The following is an 18,744-nucleotide window of genomic DNA, read 5'->3' as shown; positions in this document are numbered from 1 at the left end:
TGACGCACTAACTCAAAGAACTCTACTCAACTCTCATGATGTAGTTGACACCCAGGACTATGGGCGGATTAATGGAAACATGGCCAGTTAGAGGATGTAAAGTTTATTTAATGGCAAAGGCTAAGGGGAATTCAGAGACTATTCCATAAAGCAGAAGATAACAGCCCACTTCCAGTTACATCTTCCCAGATATCCAGAGTTCTCTTCTGGGAGGTAGTGCTGTGTATAATACCAGGTGTGGAAAGTGAATGATTACCTCAGTATCAGAGAATTCCTGGATCATTCTCATGGATAAATTTACAGACTTTTTTTGAAGTATATACACGACACCAAAATGCTGGTATGAAATGTATTGAGCTTGATACTTTTTTTTTTTTTTTTTTTTTTTTGGCAACCTGAACACCTCCAGGGAGTTTTTTACATCTTTTACTCTACCTTGCCTGATTGTTCTGGAAACTCTGGCTTTAGTTTGCCTGCAAAGCAGAACAACCCAAATGCATCCCTGAGTATTTACTCTGAAACTGGATATTAACCAAGCTCAAACCTCAGTTGGCTCACGCTTTAAGGCTGTTTAGGACCCATTCTGATACCCACCTTTTCTAATTTCACCAGTGCCTATCTTCACTTTCTTTCTCCTTTGGGTTCTTGGTTACTCTTGGAGAAATTTTTGAGTAATCACTGACTCACATCTGTTCTGATCCCATAGAATTTTATTTTGAGAGCATGTATTTATTATTAAATTGAAAAATGAGTTTCCCTTTAAAAATATCATTTAAAATTGCTTTCTATATTCTCCAAATGTCATTACAAGGAATAAAACTAGAAATTAATAATAAATTAGGATTAATTATTGACTACAGTTACATAATTAGAGCAAAAGTGTATAAAATAGTCAAATCTTTAATATTCCAACTCAAAGTTCCAACTATTTGACACTCTGTCCTTTGAGGTAAGATAACCAGTTCACTCATGTGATCAAAGAGCTCCATAAATTCTTGCAATGCTTCTTTAGTATATAGCAAATATATCTTAATTAACATCTCCGAAGTTGGAAACTCATAGACTAGACAGCAGCTACAATAAACCTTCCTTCTTTGAAACTGCCTTTCTTTGCAGGACAGGCAAACTGACCACATTGGGCTTGAGGTCTCTGTGCTAAATGACTGGCCTGTGTAGTCAGGGGTTTCTTTTACATATTTTACTTTAAGAATATTATAACCAATTTCACCCATTAAATAATGAAAATATAAAAAAATTATTCAAGTCTGTCAAGAATGTGGAGGGACAGGCACCACCATATGCTGCTGAGAGTGAAAAACATACAACCTCTCTGAAAAGCAATATGGCAAAATTTATTAAAACTATGTTATGTCCAGTAATTCCATTTCTATTTAACAATTTCCTTAGCATATGTTCATTAATGTGAATAAGGATTTATGCACAAAGTCATTGAATCCAGTATTATTTATAAGAAGCACAAAAATATTGAAACAATTGGGAAAATGTTAAATAAATTGCGGTATGTTTCTGGAGGTGTGGACCATTAGGCAGAAACAGTAATTAAACTACGGAAGAAATTTTAGACTTGGAAATGCTCAGCCTACAAGTTTAAGTTGGAAAGGTAGTTTGCAGGTCTTTGTGTAAAATTATTGATCTTAACGCATGAAAGATTGAAAGGAAGTGTTATCTCTGGGTGGCTTATCATTGGATAGTATGATTATTAGCTATTTTTCTTATTTATAGTTTCTCTATTTCCTACAGAGAGCTCTATTATTTATACAATTAAAAAATTGCTTTTGATAGGGCTAGAGTAGGCATAGGTGGTTGTAGAAGTCCCAATAGGGTACCATAGATAAAGAGGGAAACCTGGGGGATGCGGGGAGACCACTGTAAGTTAGAGAAAAAGCAGGCTTGCTTAACTAGCGGAGGTTCAAGAATTGCCTCAGGTCTTTGGGTGGGGGATGGGATGAGGCCTGCATTCAGATTCAGACCTAGGGCAGGAGTTTGAGGACCACCCTTCAGCTGATTTGAATGCACACCTTACCGGATACTAAAGAGGCGAGCCTTTCCAACCCCTGCCTCCCTTGGATGATAAAACTGTGGCCCACCAGATCCTCAGGCAGAGCTTCCTTGTCTGCCTGCTTGCATCTCTTATAAGCGGTCTATCCTACTAAATCTGTTTTTTACCTATCACTTTGTCTCTCACTGAAAATTACTGCTGCACTGAGGCACAAAGAACCCAAACCTTAGTGAATCCAGACACAGGGTAACTCGAATTTAAAAACATGGGTTCAAGTCCCAATCTGTGTTCTGGCTGGGTTCAGGCCATTAGTGCTGTCAGTTTCACTTTTAGAAAAATACTAATTTGGCAGTATTTGGCACATAATCAGATTTCAAAGTCTCAGTCATAATGCACTTGTTAATCGATTTAAAAATCACAGGAGCAGAAGTTCCCCTTGTGTCTCAGTGGTAATGAACCTGGCTAGTATCCATGATGACATGTGTTCAATCCCTGACCTTTCTCAGTGGGTTAAGGATCATGCCTTGCCCTGAGCTGTGGTGAGGTTGCAGACATAGTTTGCTGTACCTCGGATTTGACTCCTAGCCAGGGAACTTCCACATGCCACAGGTGTGGTCCCAATAAGCAAAAATAAATAAAAATCACAGGAGCATCTCAAAATCATGAATTTTGATCTCCCCTTTTACAAATATTTTCCAGCGATCTCAATTTCATGTTTAAATATGAATATTTTAGGTTATTACTTTTCAAATATAAGACTTTGGCTTCCTTGGGTTGATAATTTATTTCCTCATTGAAGAAAACACTTTTGTTTGTATCTTTGACTTTCACCCGAACATGGTCCTATACTGTGTCCTGCCCTAAGATGATAGGTATTAGCATGCCTGGGAAGTTTTTTTCCTGGTCAATTTTTTTAACCTCAAAAGGGCTTGGCAAGACCACTCCGTAGACACATAGGTCTATCCGTGAAATTAGGAGACAGTCGGCAACGCTAGAAGAAACGCACATTGGGTTCAGGTGATGCCAGGATATCCACCTGGACCTATTTAGCGAACAGGAGAACGACAGGACCAGGGCCCAGGGGTGAGGAGCCCACCTTAGAAAAAGAGATGTGGGTAACCTGGGCACAAAGGCTGTGGCAGAATTTATGGACAGCCGAGGTCAGAGCTAGCCTAAACAGAAAAGACCAATCAGGAGGTCAGAAAATAGACGGGGCAGGGGACGGGGATAAAGAGAGGAACAAGATTCAAAATTTTGAGCTGGAATAACTGGAGAGTTGTATAATCCCTCCTGTAAAACCGCATCTCAGACATTCGCTAAACGTTGGGATTTCAGCTTCCTCAACTGGAAAAAAATTTCAACTAAAATATCTCCCCAAGTCTGGACTCTTTTGAATCCTAGAGGCAGAATTTAGAGACCTCCCCATCAGAGGGCGAAAGGGCGCGCATGCGCCGCAGCGCGGGCCGACCCCTCAGGGGGGCGGAGCCTATTCTTTAGCCTTAGGGCCTCTACCCGTGCCAGCTCCACCCGGCTCACCTGCGTGTCACGTGTGCTGTGCTGCTTGCAGGGCCCCTGAGGGCGGAACCCAGGCGTCGTGGGTCTTCCAGGTGAAAGGTGTCGCGCTCCTGGGCCAGTTTAGCTGCAGCGGCGGCAGGTGGGGGAGTGTGACTGGGGTCAGCCCGCCGTGTTCCGGTGTCGAAACCCTCCTGTTTCTCCGCATCTGGTTCTAAGCGCGCGACAGGGACTAGCTGAGCCCTTGACCGGAGCGGGGCAAGGTTGTTCTGTCTCGGCTGAGAGCCGGGCGGGTGCTCCCGCTGAGGTGTGGAAGCCCCGGCTGCACTCTCCCCGGTCCTACCCCGAACTCCGGTTCCTGCGCCCTGGAAGGCCCTGCTCTCCTCCGGCCGCGCTCCTGCCTCCGTCCGCTCGGTCTGCTCCTTCCGCCGAGAACCGGCTGGCTCGACGTTGGGCAAATCCTTGGTCCCCGCGTCCAGGGGAAGTAGGTCGCCGGTTTTACATTCGGGGGGATTCTTTGCCATTTCGGGTTTGCTTTGCATTAGATAGGGATGCCTGTGTTCACACTGGCGAGTTGACCCGGTTTGCCTGTGAGTGTTTGGCTTTATGTCTTGAAGGTGGATACCTACTCCCCAAAGCAGGTAGGGGGCTTGAGAGACCTTTTCAAAACAAACTGTGCAGCTGATTTCGGTTTCGTCCTTCTGACTCTGGGGTCTCCTAGAACTGCAAAAGGAAATGAGTGCCACAGGGGTGAAGAAGCAAGTTTGTTTGGAAAATTGCTTGTGTGCACTTGCATAGTTGGGGCTTGGGAGCTCTCCAGAAAGCACCACCTGATCGCACTTGTTTTCAGTGCAACAAAACAGGCGGTAATCTACCAGAACTTTTTTTTTTTTTTGCTGGTTTTTCAGTTTTTTAGGTTTCATTGTAGTTTGTTTGAAAAAGAGAGGCTGAACTTTTGGGATAAGATATCGAAAAGACATGCTCCATCTATTTGTAAAGCTTTCTGTAAGTAACATTAGAACAAGGCATTATAAATTTTACAATTAAAGGTTATACCTGTCCCTTCAGGGCTGATTGCCTCGTTCTGCACCATTTTTCCGCTGTCGGATTTTTTTAACAAAGCATTTGGTAGCTTTATTTTTAATTTTCTAATCGTTTTGTATTAATAGTCTATAATATTTAAAGAATAGAACCCAGCTGGGTTTGGAAAACATGTTAATTCAACAAATATTTATTTGACCACGTTATGTGCTGACACCATTGTTTTCCATGCTGTGGATAGCAAGATGGAACAGATTACTGTTGTGGAGTTTACATTGTAGTTGGGGGGCAGGGAGACAAGTGAATGTCGGTTGTTGGTAATTGATAGGCTGAGGATTAAAGTAGGGTGATACATTAGCCTAGAGAGTGGCTACTTTAGATTGGGAAGGACGCTGAAATTGAAATCTGAATGAGAAATAAGATCCCAAAAGCAGAGAGAAGAGAATTTAAGCCTAAGAAAACCACTTGGTGAAGATCTTTAATGTAATCCTTTGGACTAGGGAGGCTGGAAAGAAGTGGGAGAGAGAAAGTGGTGAGTTGAGATCTGAAAAGTAGGCAGGCAAGAGCTGGGTCATAGAGGGTTTTGTAAGCTGTAGTGAGGAGTTTGGATTTTATTATAAATTTGTAAATTTGTTTTTCAGTGCAACTGGCCAGGTCCATTTTTTGCCATTCTTTTTGGTTTCCTTGATTTATTACATTGGTTCTTCACCACAAATCTCTTACTTATTTTATTTTTTGTTAGACAAGATGACAGACCATGACATGATAGTTTTCATTTAAATTGTAAATGAAACTTTTTGTGAGTGAACCATATAGTTCCCCATCTTAGAGGCAGAGGAATAGCCTTGTCTCCATCCGGTGCAAGGAGAGGGAGAGTTTGTTAAAATAGTGAAAAATATTTTTGAGTTGAGATTAGCAGATCTGGAATGAGGGAGTGTTAAGTAGCAGTTAAGGGAAAGTCTTCAAAGACGAAATGGTTTTGGATGTTCAGTGTCACATCATTTTGGTCACTTGACTAGGTTCTTTTTCAGAAGTTAGGGAACTTTATTGTTATGGCACGGATGATTGTGATCATCATCAGAGGTTATAGTCTTAATGCTTTTTTTTCCAAATTATTCTTACCTTGGGTATAATATAGTGTCTTTTAAAAATATGAATGTAGGGGCTTTCATTGAGCAAGTTTTGAAATTGATTTTGGCTCTTTTGTACGGATTGGAGTTGTGTTTATTTGATTCCTGGGATGAAGTAACCTTTATCCATCTGATAACTGCAGGATATTTTACTTCAAATAAAGAACATGGTGAAACTGATTCACACATTAGCTGATCATGATGATGATGTCAACTGCTGTGCCTTCTCTGCTTCCCTCTTGGCCACTTGCTCCTTGGACAAGACAATTCGCCTGTACTGCCTGAGTGACTTTACTGAACTGCCACACTCTCCATTGAAGTTTCACACCTATGCTGTCCACTGCTGCTGCTTCTCCCCTTCAGGACATATTTTGGCTTCGTGTTCAACAGATGGTACCACTGTCCTGTGGGATACTCAGAATGGACAGATTTTGGCGGTGATGGAGCAGCCCAGTGGTAGCCCTGTGAGGGTTTGCCGGTTTTCCCCAGACTCCTCTTGTTTGGTGTCAGGGGCGGCGGATGGAACGGTTGTTTTGTGGAATGCACAGACATACAAGTTATATAGGTAGGAATATATTTTAAATCCTTTCTGTGTTTAATCCTAATAACAGTGTTACCAAAAAAAAAAAAAAAGATATTTTGATGCCTTTAAGAAGCAGATAATCTTCAGATGTCAAAGGAAGAATATTTTGACCAACTTCTGAAGGTCATAAAAACATTTAATATGATTCTTGAAGTAGATTTGCTTGATTCTGAAAGTTTTAAATTTTGAATCTTTTGTAAAATAAGAATTAATCCTGTTAGTCTTTTATGGGTTTTTATTTTAAGTTAGGCAAAAAAGAAAAAAAAAAAAAGAAAAAAAATTCTGCAAGTCTTTTGAAGAACAGTAATTTTAGGCTTTATTTTTATCACTTGTGGCTCACATGTTCCCAATGATAAAAGTCTCACCTGAGAGACATAGCACTTTCCTGACTAGGATTCTTGCTGACCAAGCCCAGAAGGAACCTTATGATTAGTATGGTGCTGTGTTACCATTCCTTTAAAAAAAAAATCATCTGAAAAGCTCCTTTTGGCTAACAATTATCGGTTAGTTTACACTGGTAATGCTATGTTGCAACTTACCAGCATGAAAACCATGTACTTGTATGTATTTTTAGTGTGGTGAAATATCTAGAAGATAAAACATTTATATCATTTTAAAGTGTACAGTTCAATGATAACAAATATATTAAAAACTGTAAGCTTTTAAATGTTACCAGTTAGCATAGCTTAGTGTACCTTCTTCCCCTCTCCCTAACCCAGCATCACTCAGAGAACAGGTGGTAACTGGTACACAACTGTTGCTCATTTAGATTTGGGTCTCTGGGTTGAAGAAGGTGATGTGTTTTAAGTGGCATTGATAAACAATTTAAAGATAAAGCACTGAATTGTCTTTAACTTACTTTATATGAATGAAATAACAGCTGTCAGCTAAGGAATTTTCTCTCATCTGATGATAAATTCTGCCTCCCTTACATTATTTCTCTAATGTATGTAATTGATGATGTAAAAATGATACACTGCAGTAGATTTAAGCACTGGATGGGACACTGCACTAATTGTTGAGTTTTTACCAGTTTATTTTTCCTAGTTGAGAAGATAATTAGCCTAGTACTTCCTAATCTTCCCAAGATATTTTAACCTGTTCACAGCATTTTCTTTACATAAAGAATTTATATTTGTACTTGACGATGAGATGAAAATCTTTACTGTTGTTTCTGGGTGATTTTAAATCAAAAGTACTTTTGACCCTAGTAACGTGTTTTTTGATAAAAATACTTATAACTTTTTTAAAAATGTGACGGCAGTTGAAACTGTTGGTTGTTCTTGCTTTTTTTTGTTAAGCTTTGTAGATTTTAACATGTTCATACTGATTTGCTAAATGGAAGAGTATGAAGATATGTGGATTTTGGTTTGGTTGAAATGTTTAAATCCTCTTACATATCTCAGTTTTTAGCATATATGAGATTTTATTTCTATAGGCATCTATTGCCCTTTCTAGTTCTAGATAGCCCTTTATCCTCTTTACTATACTGAGTTGGTGTTAGAGATTGTAATACAAAGTAAAAAGATGCTCTGAAATGAAAATCCTCTTTTCTTTGGTTTTATTTCAGATGTGGTAGTGTTAAGGATGGCTCCTTGGTGGCCTGTGCATTTTCACCTAATGGAAACCTCTTTGTCACTGGCTCTTCATGTGGAGATTTAACAGTGTGGGATGATAAAATGAGGTGTCTGCATGATGAAAAAGCACACGATCTTGGAATCACATGCTGCGATTTTTCTCCACAACCAGTTTCTGGTTAGTTATCTTACTCTTGTAAGCACTAGTAATTCCCATTTGCAATTTGTATGTGAGTTTGACTTCTTTTACTCATCGTTTTTACTTCATTAGTAAAATGATGAGCCCTTTTGATTTATTCTTCTTAAGGAATCATCCTTCTCCATCTTTTTTGTTCAAAAGAAAATGACAGATGTTATTTGAGAAAATTAGATTCTTTAGTATACAGGGGCTGATGCTGCTTGGTACAGTGGGTCTGGATTCCTCAAGTATGGTAATTCAGAGGACTTTATTGATTTTACTCTGCTTTTGAAATATTGATATTCAAATAGGAATATGAAATTAAAAATTGGAGACAAGGTACATTTTCCCTTTACTAATCTAATCTTTCAAAAGATAAACTTGTAAAGCCTTTGACAATATGACTAGTTTTTGGAAAAAGAAACAAAAACTCTTGAATATATAGACTCTAGTTTTTTTTTTTCTTTCTAAAATCTCACTTTTTTTTTTTTTTTTTTTTTTTTTTTTTTTTTTTTGCTTTTGAGGGCTAAACCTGAGGCATGGAAGTTCCCAGGTTAGGGGTTGAATTGGAGCTGTAGTTGCCAGCCTGTGGCACAACAACTTAGGATCTGAGCCACTTTTTGTGACCTACATTATAGTTCATGGAAACACCGGATCCTTAACCCACTGAGTGGGGCCAGGGATTGAACTTGTGTCCTCATAGATACTAGTTGGATTCCTTACTGCTGAGCCACAATGGGAACTCCCTAGACTCTTGGTTCTAAATAAATACAGTGAATTGGGAAGTTGTTTTCTTTCATTTTTCATCTTCCTGTTAGTATAGAAGTTCTGCTTTTGGATCCTCCAGTCTTAATGCCGGACAGTGCTGTCCTATAGCAATATAATGTGAGGTCCATATGTAAATTAAAAAATTTCTCGTAATAGAATGAAAATTTCTAGTAATGAAATTAATTTTAGGAGTTCCCGTCGTGGCGCAGTGGTCAACAAATCCGATTAGGAACCATGAGGTTGCGGGTTCAATCCCTGGCCTCGCTCAGTGGGTTAAGTATCTGGCATAGCGATGAGCTGTGGAGTAGGTCACAGACTCGGCTCAGACCTGGCATTGCTGTGGCTGTGGTGTAGGCCGGTGGCTACAGCTCCAATTAGACCCCTAGGCTGGAAATCTCCATATGCCTCGGGAGTGGCCCTAGAAAAGACTAAAATTATTTTTTTGTCATATATTTTACCAAAAATATATAAAATGTTTTAATAATTTTTAATCAATAAAATTATTCAGATACTTTTTTTTGGTTTGAAATCTTTGAAATCTGATGTGTATATTATGTCATATCTCAACTCATACTAGTCACCCTTCAATTGTTCAGTAGCTGCACATGGCTAGTTACTATCTTATTGGACACCTCAGGTCCAGTAGCAGGATGGCTTTGGCACCCCGCCCCCCCCATTTCAAAGTCATCAGTAGCTCATTAAAATATGATTCAGGTGAGATAAAAGACCAGATACAAACCACAAAGCCTTTAAGTATTTACATGTTTTATTTCCCTGCCTCACCTCGAATCACACTTGGCCACATGCATTCTCTTGTCACATTGGCCTCCTTTCATTCCTTGAGTGTAAGATTTTTCCGAAGGTTTCACATATGGACCCTTCACCTGGTTCACTCTTAGTTCCTTTAGATTTCAGGTAAAAAAAATCACATAAGACGCACCTCCCCAGCTCTTGGCTCCTGCATTCAGTCTAAAGTATTTTGATTCAGTCTTTTAGTTGCATGGTTTATCTTTCCTTTATGGTACTTAAGGAAGTATCACAAGTTTTATTTATATAGTTATTTATATAGATTATGTTTAATGGTGTTTTTCCTATTATATTGTAAGCTCCATAGGGCAGACCTGGGACTTTTTTATTTAAAGTGGTTGGTACATAATAGGCTTAGAAATGCACACTGATTTACTGAAATTTCTTGTTTTTGTTTTCCTAACCTATCATTATCATATAGCAGGTTAATAGATTTATTTTTCCTCAGTCCACTCTTATATTAAACTCCCTACCTAATTTATTTAGGTAATTTATTATTTTAATATGTTCTTTTAGGCTGTTTGATTCTAAGACCAGCTTGTAACGTAAAAACCGTTTTTTCCATTCTGTGACTCCATCTTCAAAATTTCATGGACACTCAGTGAATCTTTGATGAATTACATTAACATAGGGAGACTTAAGTTTGCCTTTTTAATTCTAAGTTATATGAAAAAGATTTTTATTAAAATACCATTTTTATTATTAATTTTAGAGTAAACTGAGGGCATCATTGTCCTATCTTTAGAGAGATTTCAGCCAGTGGGCCCTGGAAAGGTTCACTAAACCAAGCAGAGAATTCTAGATGAGATTCTAAAATAAGTATAATGTCCTCATCCCTACCCTGCCTTTAGAGTATATTTGAAAGTATATTTCTCAGTATAGTCTAATATGCTTCTATAGTTTATTTCAGCTTGTTAAAATATGTTTTAACCTTATGTGTAAATTCCCTAAAACAGATCAATATATGCTTTATAAGTGATTATTTTAGGAATTTTTGGCAACTACAGTATTCTTGTAAAAAGCAAAATATGTAATTTTAATTTATTTTATTTGGTAATATCTGTAAATACTTAGGACATATTGATCTGACTTTATGACATTTTACTCAAATAAGGAAAAATAATACTGTTTGTGCTGGAGGATAAATGTTCAGTTCGCTCCAGTTTTACTACCGAAAGAAACTCCAGAATTAACTTCGGAGGATCTATTTAGTCAAGAAACAAATGAAAAAAGTTTTCTTAATTGGGTCTAGCACTTAAATATTTTACTCTCGTTTATGCCGTTTTTCAGTAAATTTTTTGCCTTAAAAACATTTAATAATTTGTAAGAAATTGCTTACATCCATCAAGATCTCTGAGAATGTAACATGGCTGAATTTGTGTGCTACAAAAACGCGATTGAAATGTTGAAGTCTCATGCAGTTAATAAAACTTTTGAGGAGTTCCTGTCATGGCTCAGTGGTTAACGAAACTAACTAGGAACCATGAGGTTGTAGGTTCCATCCCTGGCCTCGCTCAGTGGGTTAAGGATCCGGCGTTGCCGTGAGCTGTGGTGTGGGTCGCAGACTCGGTTCGGATCCCGAGTTGCTGTGGCTCTGGCGTAGGCCAGCAGCTACAGCTCCGATTGGACCCCTAGCCTGGGAACCTCCATATGCTGCGGGAGCGGCCCCAGAAAAGGCAAAAAGACGAAAAACAGAAAACTTTTGAGTGAAAAAGAATTAGTATGTTAATAAAATATACATGCTTTCAACAAGACAGAGTCTATAGAAAAAAATGATTTTACATACCCAAGTGTTTAAATACTGTGTACTAAATATTTGCAAGACCAGAGTGCAATCTTAAGATGCTTATTAGCTTTTTTTTTTTTTTTTTTGTCTTTTTAGGGCTGAACCCACAGCATATGGAGGTTCCCAGGCTAGGGGTCTAATCAGAGCTACAGCTGCCAGCCTATGCCACAGCAACGCCAGATCCGAGCTGCGTCTGTGACCTACACCACAGCTCACCACATCACCAGATCCTTAACTCACTGAGAGAGGCCAGGCACTGAATCCGGGACCTCATGATTCCTAGTTGGATTCGTTTCCGCTGTGCCATGGCAGGAATTCCTTATTATTTTTCTTAATTGTATTTTACTGCATATGAGTACCAAAACTTCCTTTGATCTGTAGTATTAGGGGAAACGCATATAAAACTGAGTTGATACCAATATTTACATTACCTACAAGTATTTAGGAATTTGCCTAGTGGTTTTATGATGATTTGCTGAAATTATCTAAATAAACATAAACATGTAGTAGGTTTTTTTCATGACTCCACATGTAAGTGATTACTTTCCCTGATTTGTGTAATGTTTTCCACCAAATCTGTTGGACTGAATTGATTTAGTTTTGTATTTATATAATTCTAGCCTTTGTCTTGATTAAATGGGAGAAATCTCTCTCATTATTCCATGGCAGAAATCTCTCTCATTATTCCATGGCAGTTATAGACTAAGTTTTTAAGAAATGAATATATCCTTAAAAAGTTAAATTGGGAGTAATTAAACTTTTAACACTAATATTGTAACAGATTTTTCTTCCCCATTTTTCCCATCAGTGCTAACCTCATAGACTAAAATTGGGTTGGAGGATACTCTAGGCTTAGTGACTCAATATTGGCCCCTGCAACACTGAATTATATCCTTAGTGGGAGGAAAATAAGGTATTTTGTTATAGCAGCTTCAGGGGCTAAAGTCATAATCCTTTGAAGTACCTTGTTTAAAAGGAATTCTTAAACTGACATTTCATTATATGTTATAAATTAATATTTCTTGTGAATATGGTTTAAATGAATAGAATTAACAGACCTTAGCCTGAGAAATTGAAAAAATTTTGGTTTAAATGTGTTATCAATTCTTGTGTATTTATTTTTAAACAAATTTACATTTTTAGATGGAGAACAAGGTCTTCAGTTTTTCCGATTGGCATCATGTGGTCAGGATTGCCACATGAAAATTTGGATGATTTCTTTTACCCACATTTTAGGTATGTATTCAACTAGTAGTTCTCTAAAATTACTTATGATCCAGGTAAAATTTCTGCTTTAATTAATCTGTCTACCTAGGGTACTCTGGATATCTAAAAGTGAATATAAAAATGTTTAAGAATTTTTTTTTTTTTTGTCTTTTTGCCTTTTCTAGGGCCGCTCCAGTGGCACATGGAGGTTCCCAGGCTAGGGGTCCAGTCAGAGCTGCAGCTGCCGGCCTGTGCTAGAGCCACAGCAATGCAGGATCTGAGCCACATCTGCAAACTAGACCGCAGCTCACAGGAATGCTGGATCCTTAACCCACTGAGCAAGGCCAGGATCGAACCTGCAAACTCGTGGTTCCTAGTCGGATTCACTAACCACTGCGCCACCAAGGGAACTCCTATTTAAGAATTTTTAATCAAAGTAACACATGTGCATGATTTAGAAGTTGTGTGCTCACTGCTGGCTATGACTTCATCACTACACACATTCCTGCTCACCAGAGGTAACGACTTTGTACTTTTTCTTTTTTCAACTCTTTTGATGGTTTTCACAGTTTCTGTAAATATTGGTTATACCGCCACATCTGAAATTTATTCTTTGTAGTTACGGTTTTTTGATAGTCTTTTCCCCATGCATTGTATTATTCTTTTTGGGGGGCTGTGCCTGTGGCATGTGGAAGTTCCTGGACCAGGACTGAACCCCTGCCACGGCCTCGACCCAAGTTGCTGCAGTGATGACACTGGATCCTTAACCCACTGGGCCATAGTAGAACTCCACATTGTACAATTTTTTTCAGGCAGTTCATCAGTTAAGAAACTTATGTCTTTCATTTTTGGAACACAGTATCATTTATGCTATTGATTTATTTATTTTTCTACTTTTTGTAATTGCTGTTACTTGAGTGTTGGAACTCCTAACTTGATTCTCTGTAACTTTCCCCCTCACACTTCTGTCTTTATCGTTTTTCTCTATAATGAGAAAATTCCTTAGCTTTGTCTTTTAACCTTTTCTTGAATTTTTTTATTTCATTAATCCTATTTTCAATTTTTTTTAATTTTATTTTTGTCTTTTGTCTTTTTAGGGCTGCACCCGCAGCATATGGAGGTTTCCAGGCTAGGGGTCCAAACCAAGCTACAGCTGCTGGCCTACGCCACAGCCACAGCAACGCCAGATCTGAGCTGCATCTGCAACCTACACTGCAGGTCACAGCAATGCCGGATCCTTAACCCACTGATCAAAGCCAGGAATCGAACCCGCAACCTCATGGTCCCTAGTCAGATTCGTTAACTGCTGAGCCATGATGCGAACTCCTTTTTTTTTTCCCCAAAAAAATTTTTATTATTTATTTATTTATTGGCCACTCCTGAGGCATGTGGAAGTTCCTAGGCCAGGAATCAAACCTGTGCCACAGCACCAACCCAAGTCACTGCAGTGACAAAAGCTGGATCCTTAACCTATTGCACCACAAGAGAACTCCCAATTTTCAATTTTTAAAGGTTTGTCTTTTCTGTTTCTTTTTCTTAATTTCCTCCGTTTATTTTATGAATGTAAGATCCTTTCAAAACTCTCAGGATACCAATTAGAGGCTTTTTGTTTTGTTTCTAAGTACCTTCTGTTTCCTGATCATCCTTGTTTGCTCTTGGGCTTTTTTGTTTACCCTGATCTTTCTTTCTTTTTCACATGGTTACCTTCCTCAAAGGCCTGGGTGACCCTTAGTATTCCATTTACTTTCAAAATTAGACAATAAGTTTAGAAGGTCTGTGCACCTGGTGGTGGTTTGTTGTTGCTGGCTTCCTTTTAGGATAAGGAGGTAGGTTATTCCCTTATTGGGAAAGGATAAGGGCTTGGAGTATGTGGGTGTCTGTGTTGCCCTGGAGCTGAGATAGAGCTCCCCAGGCAGTCATTATTTTCTTTCTTTCTGGGGAGAAGCATCTGGCTTTTATGCAGCATACTGTGGGTGGGGTCAGGAAGGGATGGGAGGTTGATACTGAATGTTTCATAAACAGACTTTTTCTGTTTTCAGGTCTGTATCATTTCTGACTTTCCTTTTCCTCAATTGTTAATAGTCCTAAGTCTTTGGGGTTTTCAGGGGAAGATTAGCTTTCTTCCTGGCTCCTCATTTTGCATCCCAGGCTGTTAAATCCTCTATACTTTCATCAGTTAATTTGCATTCTTCCTTTCCCAAATTGTTTTTAGTTTCTCATTTGCTGATGTGTCCTTTCCTATTCTCTAAATTAATGTGAATTTTTATCTTTATTTATTCCTTCATTATTTTAATGGGAACTCTGAAATTAAATGGTCAGTTGGCCATCTTGCTTCAGATGCCTAAAAATATTCTTATTTTATTATTTGTTACTTAATAAGCTTTAGTCAAATCATGCACTATTTTATTGTTTATAAAATTATTGCCAGAGATAAAACTGGACACAAATTAAAGCAGTAAGGACAGATTTTAATCAGTAATATACCATTGCAATAGGGGAAAGAGTCCATCATGACCTGAACTCAACTTCAGTTTATACAGAAGTGACTGTGTGTTTTAAAGGGAGGGTGAGGGAATAATGAGGGGGTCAGTGAAGGCTCTATAGCATCAGGGAAGTGGAAACATTACACAGTGCTGGAAGCTAGGAATTGGTCCATGTGAAACCCATCTGAGTTTACTGTCACTTATGGAAGTTTGTCTCAGACTGGAACACTGAAGCTCTGTCTTAAGGTATTGGCTGGAGTAAGCAGTACATTCTTTTGGCAGCCCTGAGTTTTCCCAGAAAGGCACTGTAAGGGGGCCAAGGTCATCCTTGGGATGTGATCTTGAGCGCTTCAAAACTATATTGTTTAAGCCTTTGTAGGCCAAAGTCAAGGCCTCATCAAGAAGATGGCTCACAAGAGTTTGGTCATAGAGAGAATTGTCATTTTGCTAATGTATAGGGAAGGGCCTATTTTTAGGAAATAAATACATTTCTTTTTGTGGAAATTTAGTTATTTTGTTGACTCTTAGGTTACATTCAGTAATTCTTTTAAGGTATTCAGTGACATGCTGATGAGGATAGGAGTTTCATTACTTCTCTGGTCTATCCTGCCTCTTCATTCTCTTCTTATTCAAGTAAAATTCTTATAAGAAACTATGAATATAGTCACATGTGTGGATTGTTCAAAAGGAAAGCTTTTGATACATTGTCTGGAAAATGTGTTGTTACCCTGGCTCTTTAAAAGACATATATAACAGTTTATAAACATATGCAATTAGAGCCTTTTAATGAAGCATTTAGCATTCTTTGCTCCCAATTTTAATGGCTCATTTGTAAGGAGGAGTAGATAGACAAGTGGATCTTTTACTTGAGAATGTAACCAATTCTTAGAATCCTATTGCAAGTTTAGAAATCTTCATTTGGTTTGCAGCTTGTAAACCCTTATGTTTTGATTGTGCCAACTTGTTGATCTATATGTCCTTAATTATTGATCAGTACCTTGAATGCCCACATCTACTCTCTCAGATAAGAATACATTTTTTTTATTTTGAATAGAAATAAAGTATATATTCAGTAATAAAATGAGATGTATTTTCTTTTTGTTGAAACTTTTACTTGCTCTAATGACCTTTTTGTTAGTTAAAAGCTTTCTAAAAGCCATTAACATTTCAAAAAAGCTTTTATTAGATCTGAGAAAATTATAAATCTTATTTCCTTGTTTTCCCAGTCCAATATATTAGTGATTATTTTTATAGATTGTCACTAAAATATATTGAATTCCCTCAGTGTACCTTTAAAAGAGTTGTGATTTTTTTTCAATAATTATAGAAAGCATAAAAAGCATTTCAGTGTTACATCCTTTGTAGGAGTATTATAGGATATATTGGAGTTATAAGACGTATAAATTACCATTATTTTAAATTTATGGAGTGAGGAAAACATTTTCTTAATATCAGATATTTAAAGCTACAGCCATCTGATTTCTTTTTAGGCATTTGGGCAATTAGTGTGTGTGGTGTATGTGTATATATATATGGAAGTTCCCGGGCTAGGGGTCAAACCGGAGCTGCAGTTGCCAGCCTCCATCATAGCCACAGCAACGCGAGATCCCAGCCCCATCTGTGACCTACACCACAGTCTATGGCGATGCCAGATACTTAACCAACAGAATGAGGCCAGGGGTAGAACCCACATCTTCATGGATACTCTTCAAATTCGTAACCTGATGAGCCACAGCTAGAATTCTTATATATATCTTTTTAGATAACAAAGTTGTAGTATAGTTTAAAATTTTAGATTAGTTTAAAATGTTATATATTTGTGTATTTTATAGAATTAATTTTAAAAATAGTTTCATAATTATAACACCCCAATCTAGCCTTTGCTGAGCCCACTGTTTTCTTTACCCATCACTGAACTTTAAAAGCCACTTAGTCACACAACATTTCAATACTTGAGTTTCACCAGGATTCGTTTTTTCATTTTTGTGTTCTTTAGGCACTCAGTTGAATAAATAAAATAGTTTTTACTTAAAAATAAAATCTAAGCACAGCTTGCTAATTATTCTCACCTTGTTATTTGCAGGTTTTGAATTAAAATATAAAAGTACACTGAGTGGGCACTGTGCTCCTGTTCTGGCTTGTGCTTTTTCTCACAATGGGCAGATGCTAGTCTCAGGGTAAGATATTTAATGTAAATTTTTAATTTAATCATTTCGATATGACCATAGAATTGACTTATAGTAAAGTACATAATACATAAGAGAATAGCTTGATAAATCACTATGATACAAACTTGAAACCACTACTCAGGTCAAGAACTAGAAAACTGCCAGTTTTCCTCCAGAGGTCCTCCCCTTCCAAGTGCCCCTTTCCAGTGACAGTACCTGAGGTCATAAGCAACAGCTAGGGGTCGAATTGGAGCTGCAACTGCTGGCCTACATCACAGCCACAGTAACGCAGGATCAGAGATGTGTCTGTGACCTACACCACAGCTCATGGCAAGCCGGATCCTTAACCCACTGAACGAGGCCAGGGATCAAACCCACGTCCTCATGGATACTAGTTGGGTTCATTAACCACTGAGCCACGACAGGAACTCCCTGCTTTTTCCTCTTAAACTGACAAACAAATTATACGATATGAATTATTTTGTGTCTGGCTTCCTTTACTCAACCATATGTTTGTTTTCCAAGTGATTGAGCAAATCTGGGGTGTGTGATATGCAATAGGAATCCAGTTTCACTTCTTTCCATATGGATATCCAGTTGTCCCAGTACCGTAGAGTGAAAAGATAATCTTTTCTTCACCATTTTAATATGCCGTCTTGTCAGAAATCACTGATCATGTATGTGCGGTCCTGTTTCTCAGTCTATTATTGTGTTCTGTTTCTCTCTTTATCTATCATTGCTCTAATAACATTTTGTCTTTCTGAGGTTTTATAACTTGGCTATTGCTGGCTTTTGACACTTGCATATAAATTTTAGAGTTAGCTTGTCAGGTTGCCTCCAATTCCTCCCTCTATATACACAGACCTGTTTGGATTTTGATTGGGATTATATTCAGTCTGATAAATTTGGAGATAATTGACATCTTTATGACACTGAGTCTCCAATCCATGAATATGGCATATTTTTCCATTTATTTGTCTTTTGATTTCTTTCAATATAATGTCTCTCAATAGAAGACAATTTGTCTTCTATGTAGAGATACTCCTCGTCTTTTATTAGATTTATTTCCAGGCACTTAATTTTTTTGTTGCTACTGGAAAAGATGTTGCTAACTCAGGGAAATATATATGCAAACACAGTGGATTTTATCTGTAAAGATTCTCATTTTGGATTTTATATGTAAAAAATTATGTCACATGTTAGTGATGGTTTTTGTCTCCTTTCTCATTCTTGTACCCTTGTCATCTCCTGTGCTTTACTATACTGGCAACCACTACAAGGACCTTGTCTAATCTTATTGCAGAAGGAAAGCGTTCCTTATTAAGTATGATCACTGTAGGTCTTTGGAGAATAAGCTTTATTAGCTCTTCCGTTCCTTGTAGTTTGTTAAGAATTTTTTTTTTTCTTAAGTAGGTATTATTTTCTATCAAATGATTTTTCTTGCATATTTTGAAATGGTCATATGATTTTCCTTTTCTATTAGTG

At 37.8% G+C, this 18,744-nt stretch overlaps 2 protein-coding genes and 1 long non-coding RNA gene across 20 annotated transcripts in view; 1 reads left to right on the top strand and 2 right to left on the bottom strand.

Annotated features, from left to right (window-relative positions):
• The window catches only part of LOC146395936 (uncharacterized), a 1,175,949-nt gene that overhangs the window by 312,921 nt on the left and 844,284 nt on the right, over window positions 1-18,744 (bottom strand). The gene's annotated exons all lie outside the window — the stretch shown is intronic.
• Window positions 1-18,744, bottom strand: part of DAPL1 (death associated protein like 1) — a 933,549-nt gene that overhangs the window by 486,597 nt on the left and 428,208 nt on the right. The gene's annotated exons all lie outside the window — the stretch shown is intronic.
• WDSUB1 (WD repeat, sterile alpha motif and U-box domain containing 1) overlaps window positions 3,516-18,744 on the top strand; it is a 71,403-nt gene continuing 56,174 nt past the window's right edge. For 6 of the 18 annotated variants that reach the window (XR_014830490.1, XR_014830491.1, XM_085001201.1 and 3 more), the window contains exons 1-5: window positions 3,516-4,016; window positions 5,847-6,268; window positions 7,857-8,041; window positions 12,546-12,638; window positions 17,175-17,268. Coding sequence is in view for 14 of the 18 variants with exons in the window: in XM_085001201.1 (XP_084857327.1) it covers window positions 5,871-6,268; window positions 7,857-8,041; window positions 12,546-12,638; window positions 17,175-17,268 (770 nt within the window). In the remaining 4 variants the exon portion in view is untranslated. The remainder of the gene's footprint in view (window positions 4,017-5,846; window positions 6,269-7,856; window positions 8,042-12,545; window positions 12,639-17,174; window positions 17,269-18,744) is intronic. The other 12 variants (XR_014830493.1, XR_014830492.1, XM_085001202.1 and 9 more) reach the window with 5 other exon arrangements.

Source organism: Sus scrofa, chromosome 15 (assembly GCF_054392235.1).
Source record: "Sus scrofa isolate SSC_HxYL_T2T_F1_AM1 chromosome 15, Sscrofa_HxYL_maternal_Yorkshire_Landrace_v2.0, whole genome shotgun sequence".
Classification (NCBI taxonomy): domain Eukaryota; kingdom Metazoa; phylum Chordata; class Mammalia; order Artiodactyla; family Suidae; genus Sus; species Sus scrofa.
This window is presented reverse-complemented; position numbering and strand designations above follow the sequence as displayed.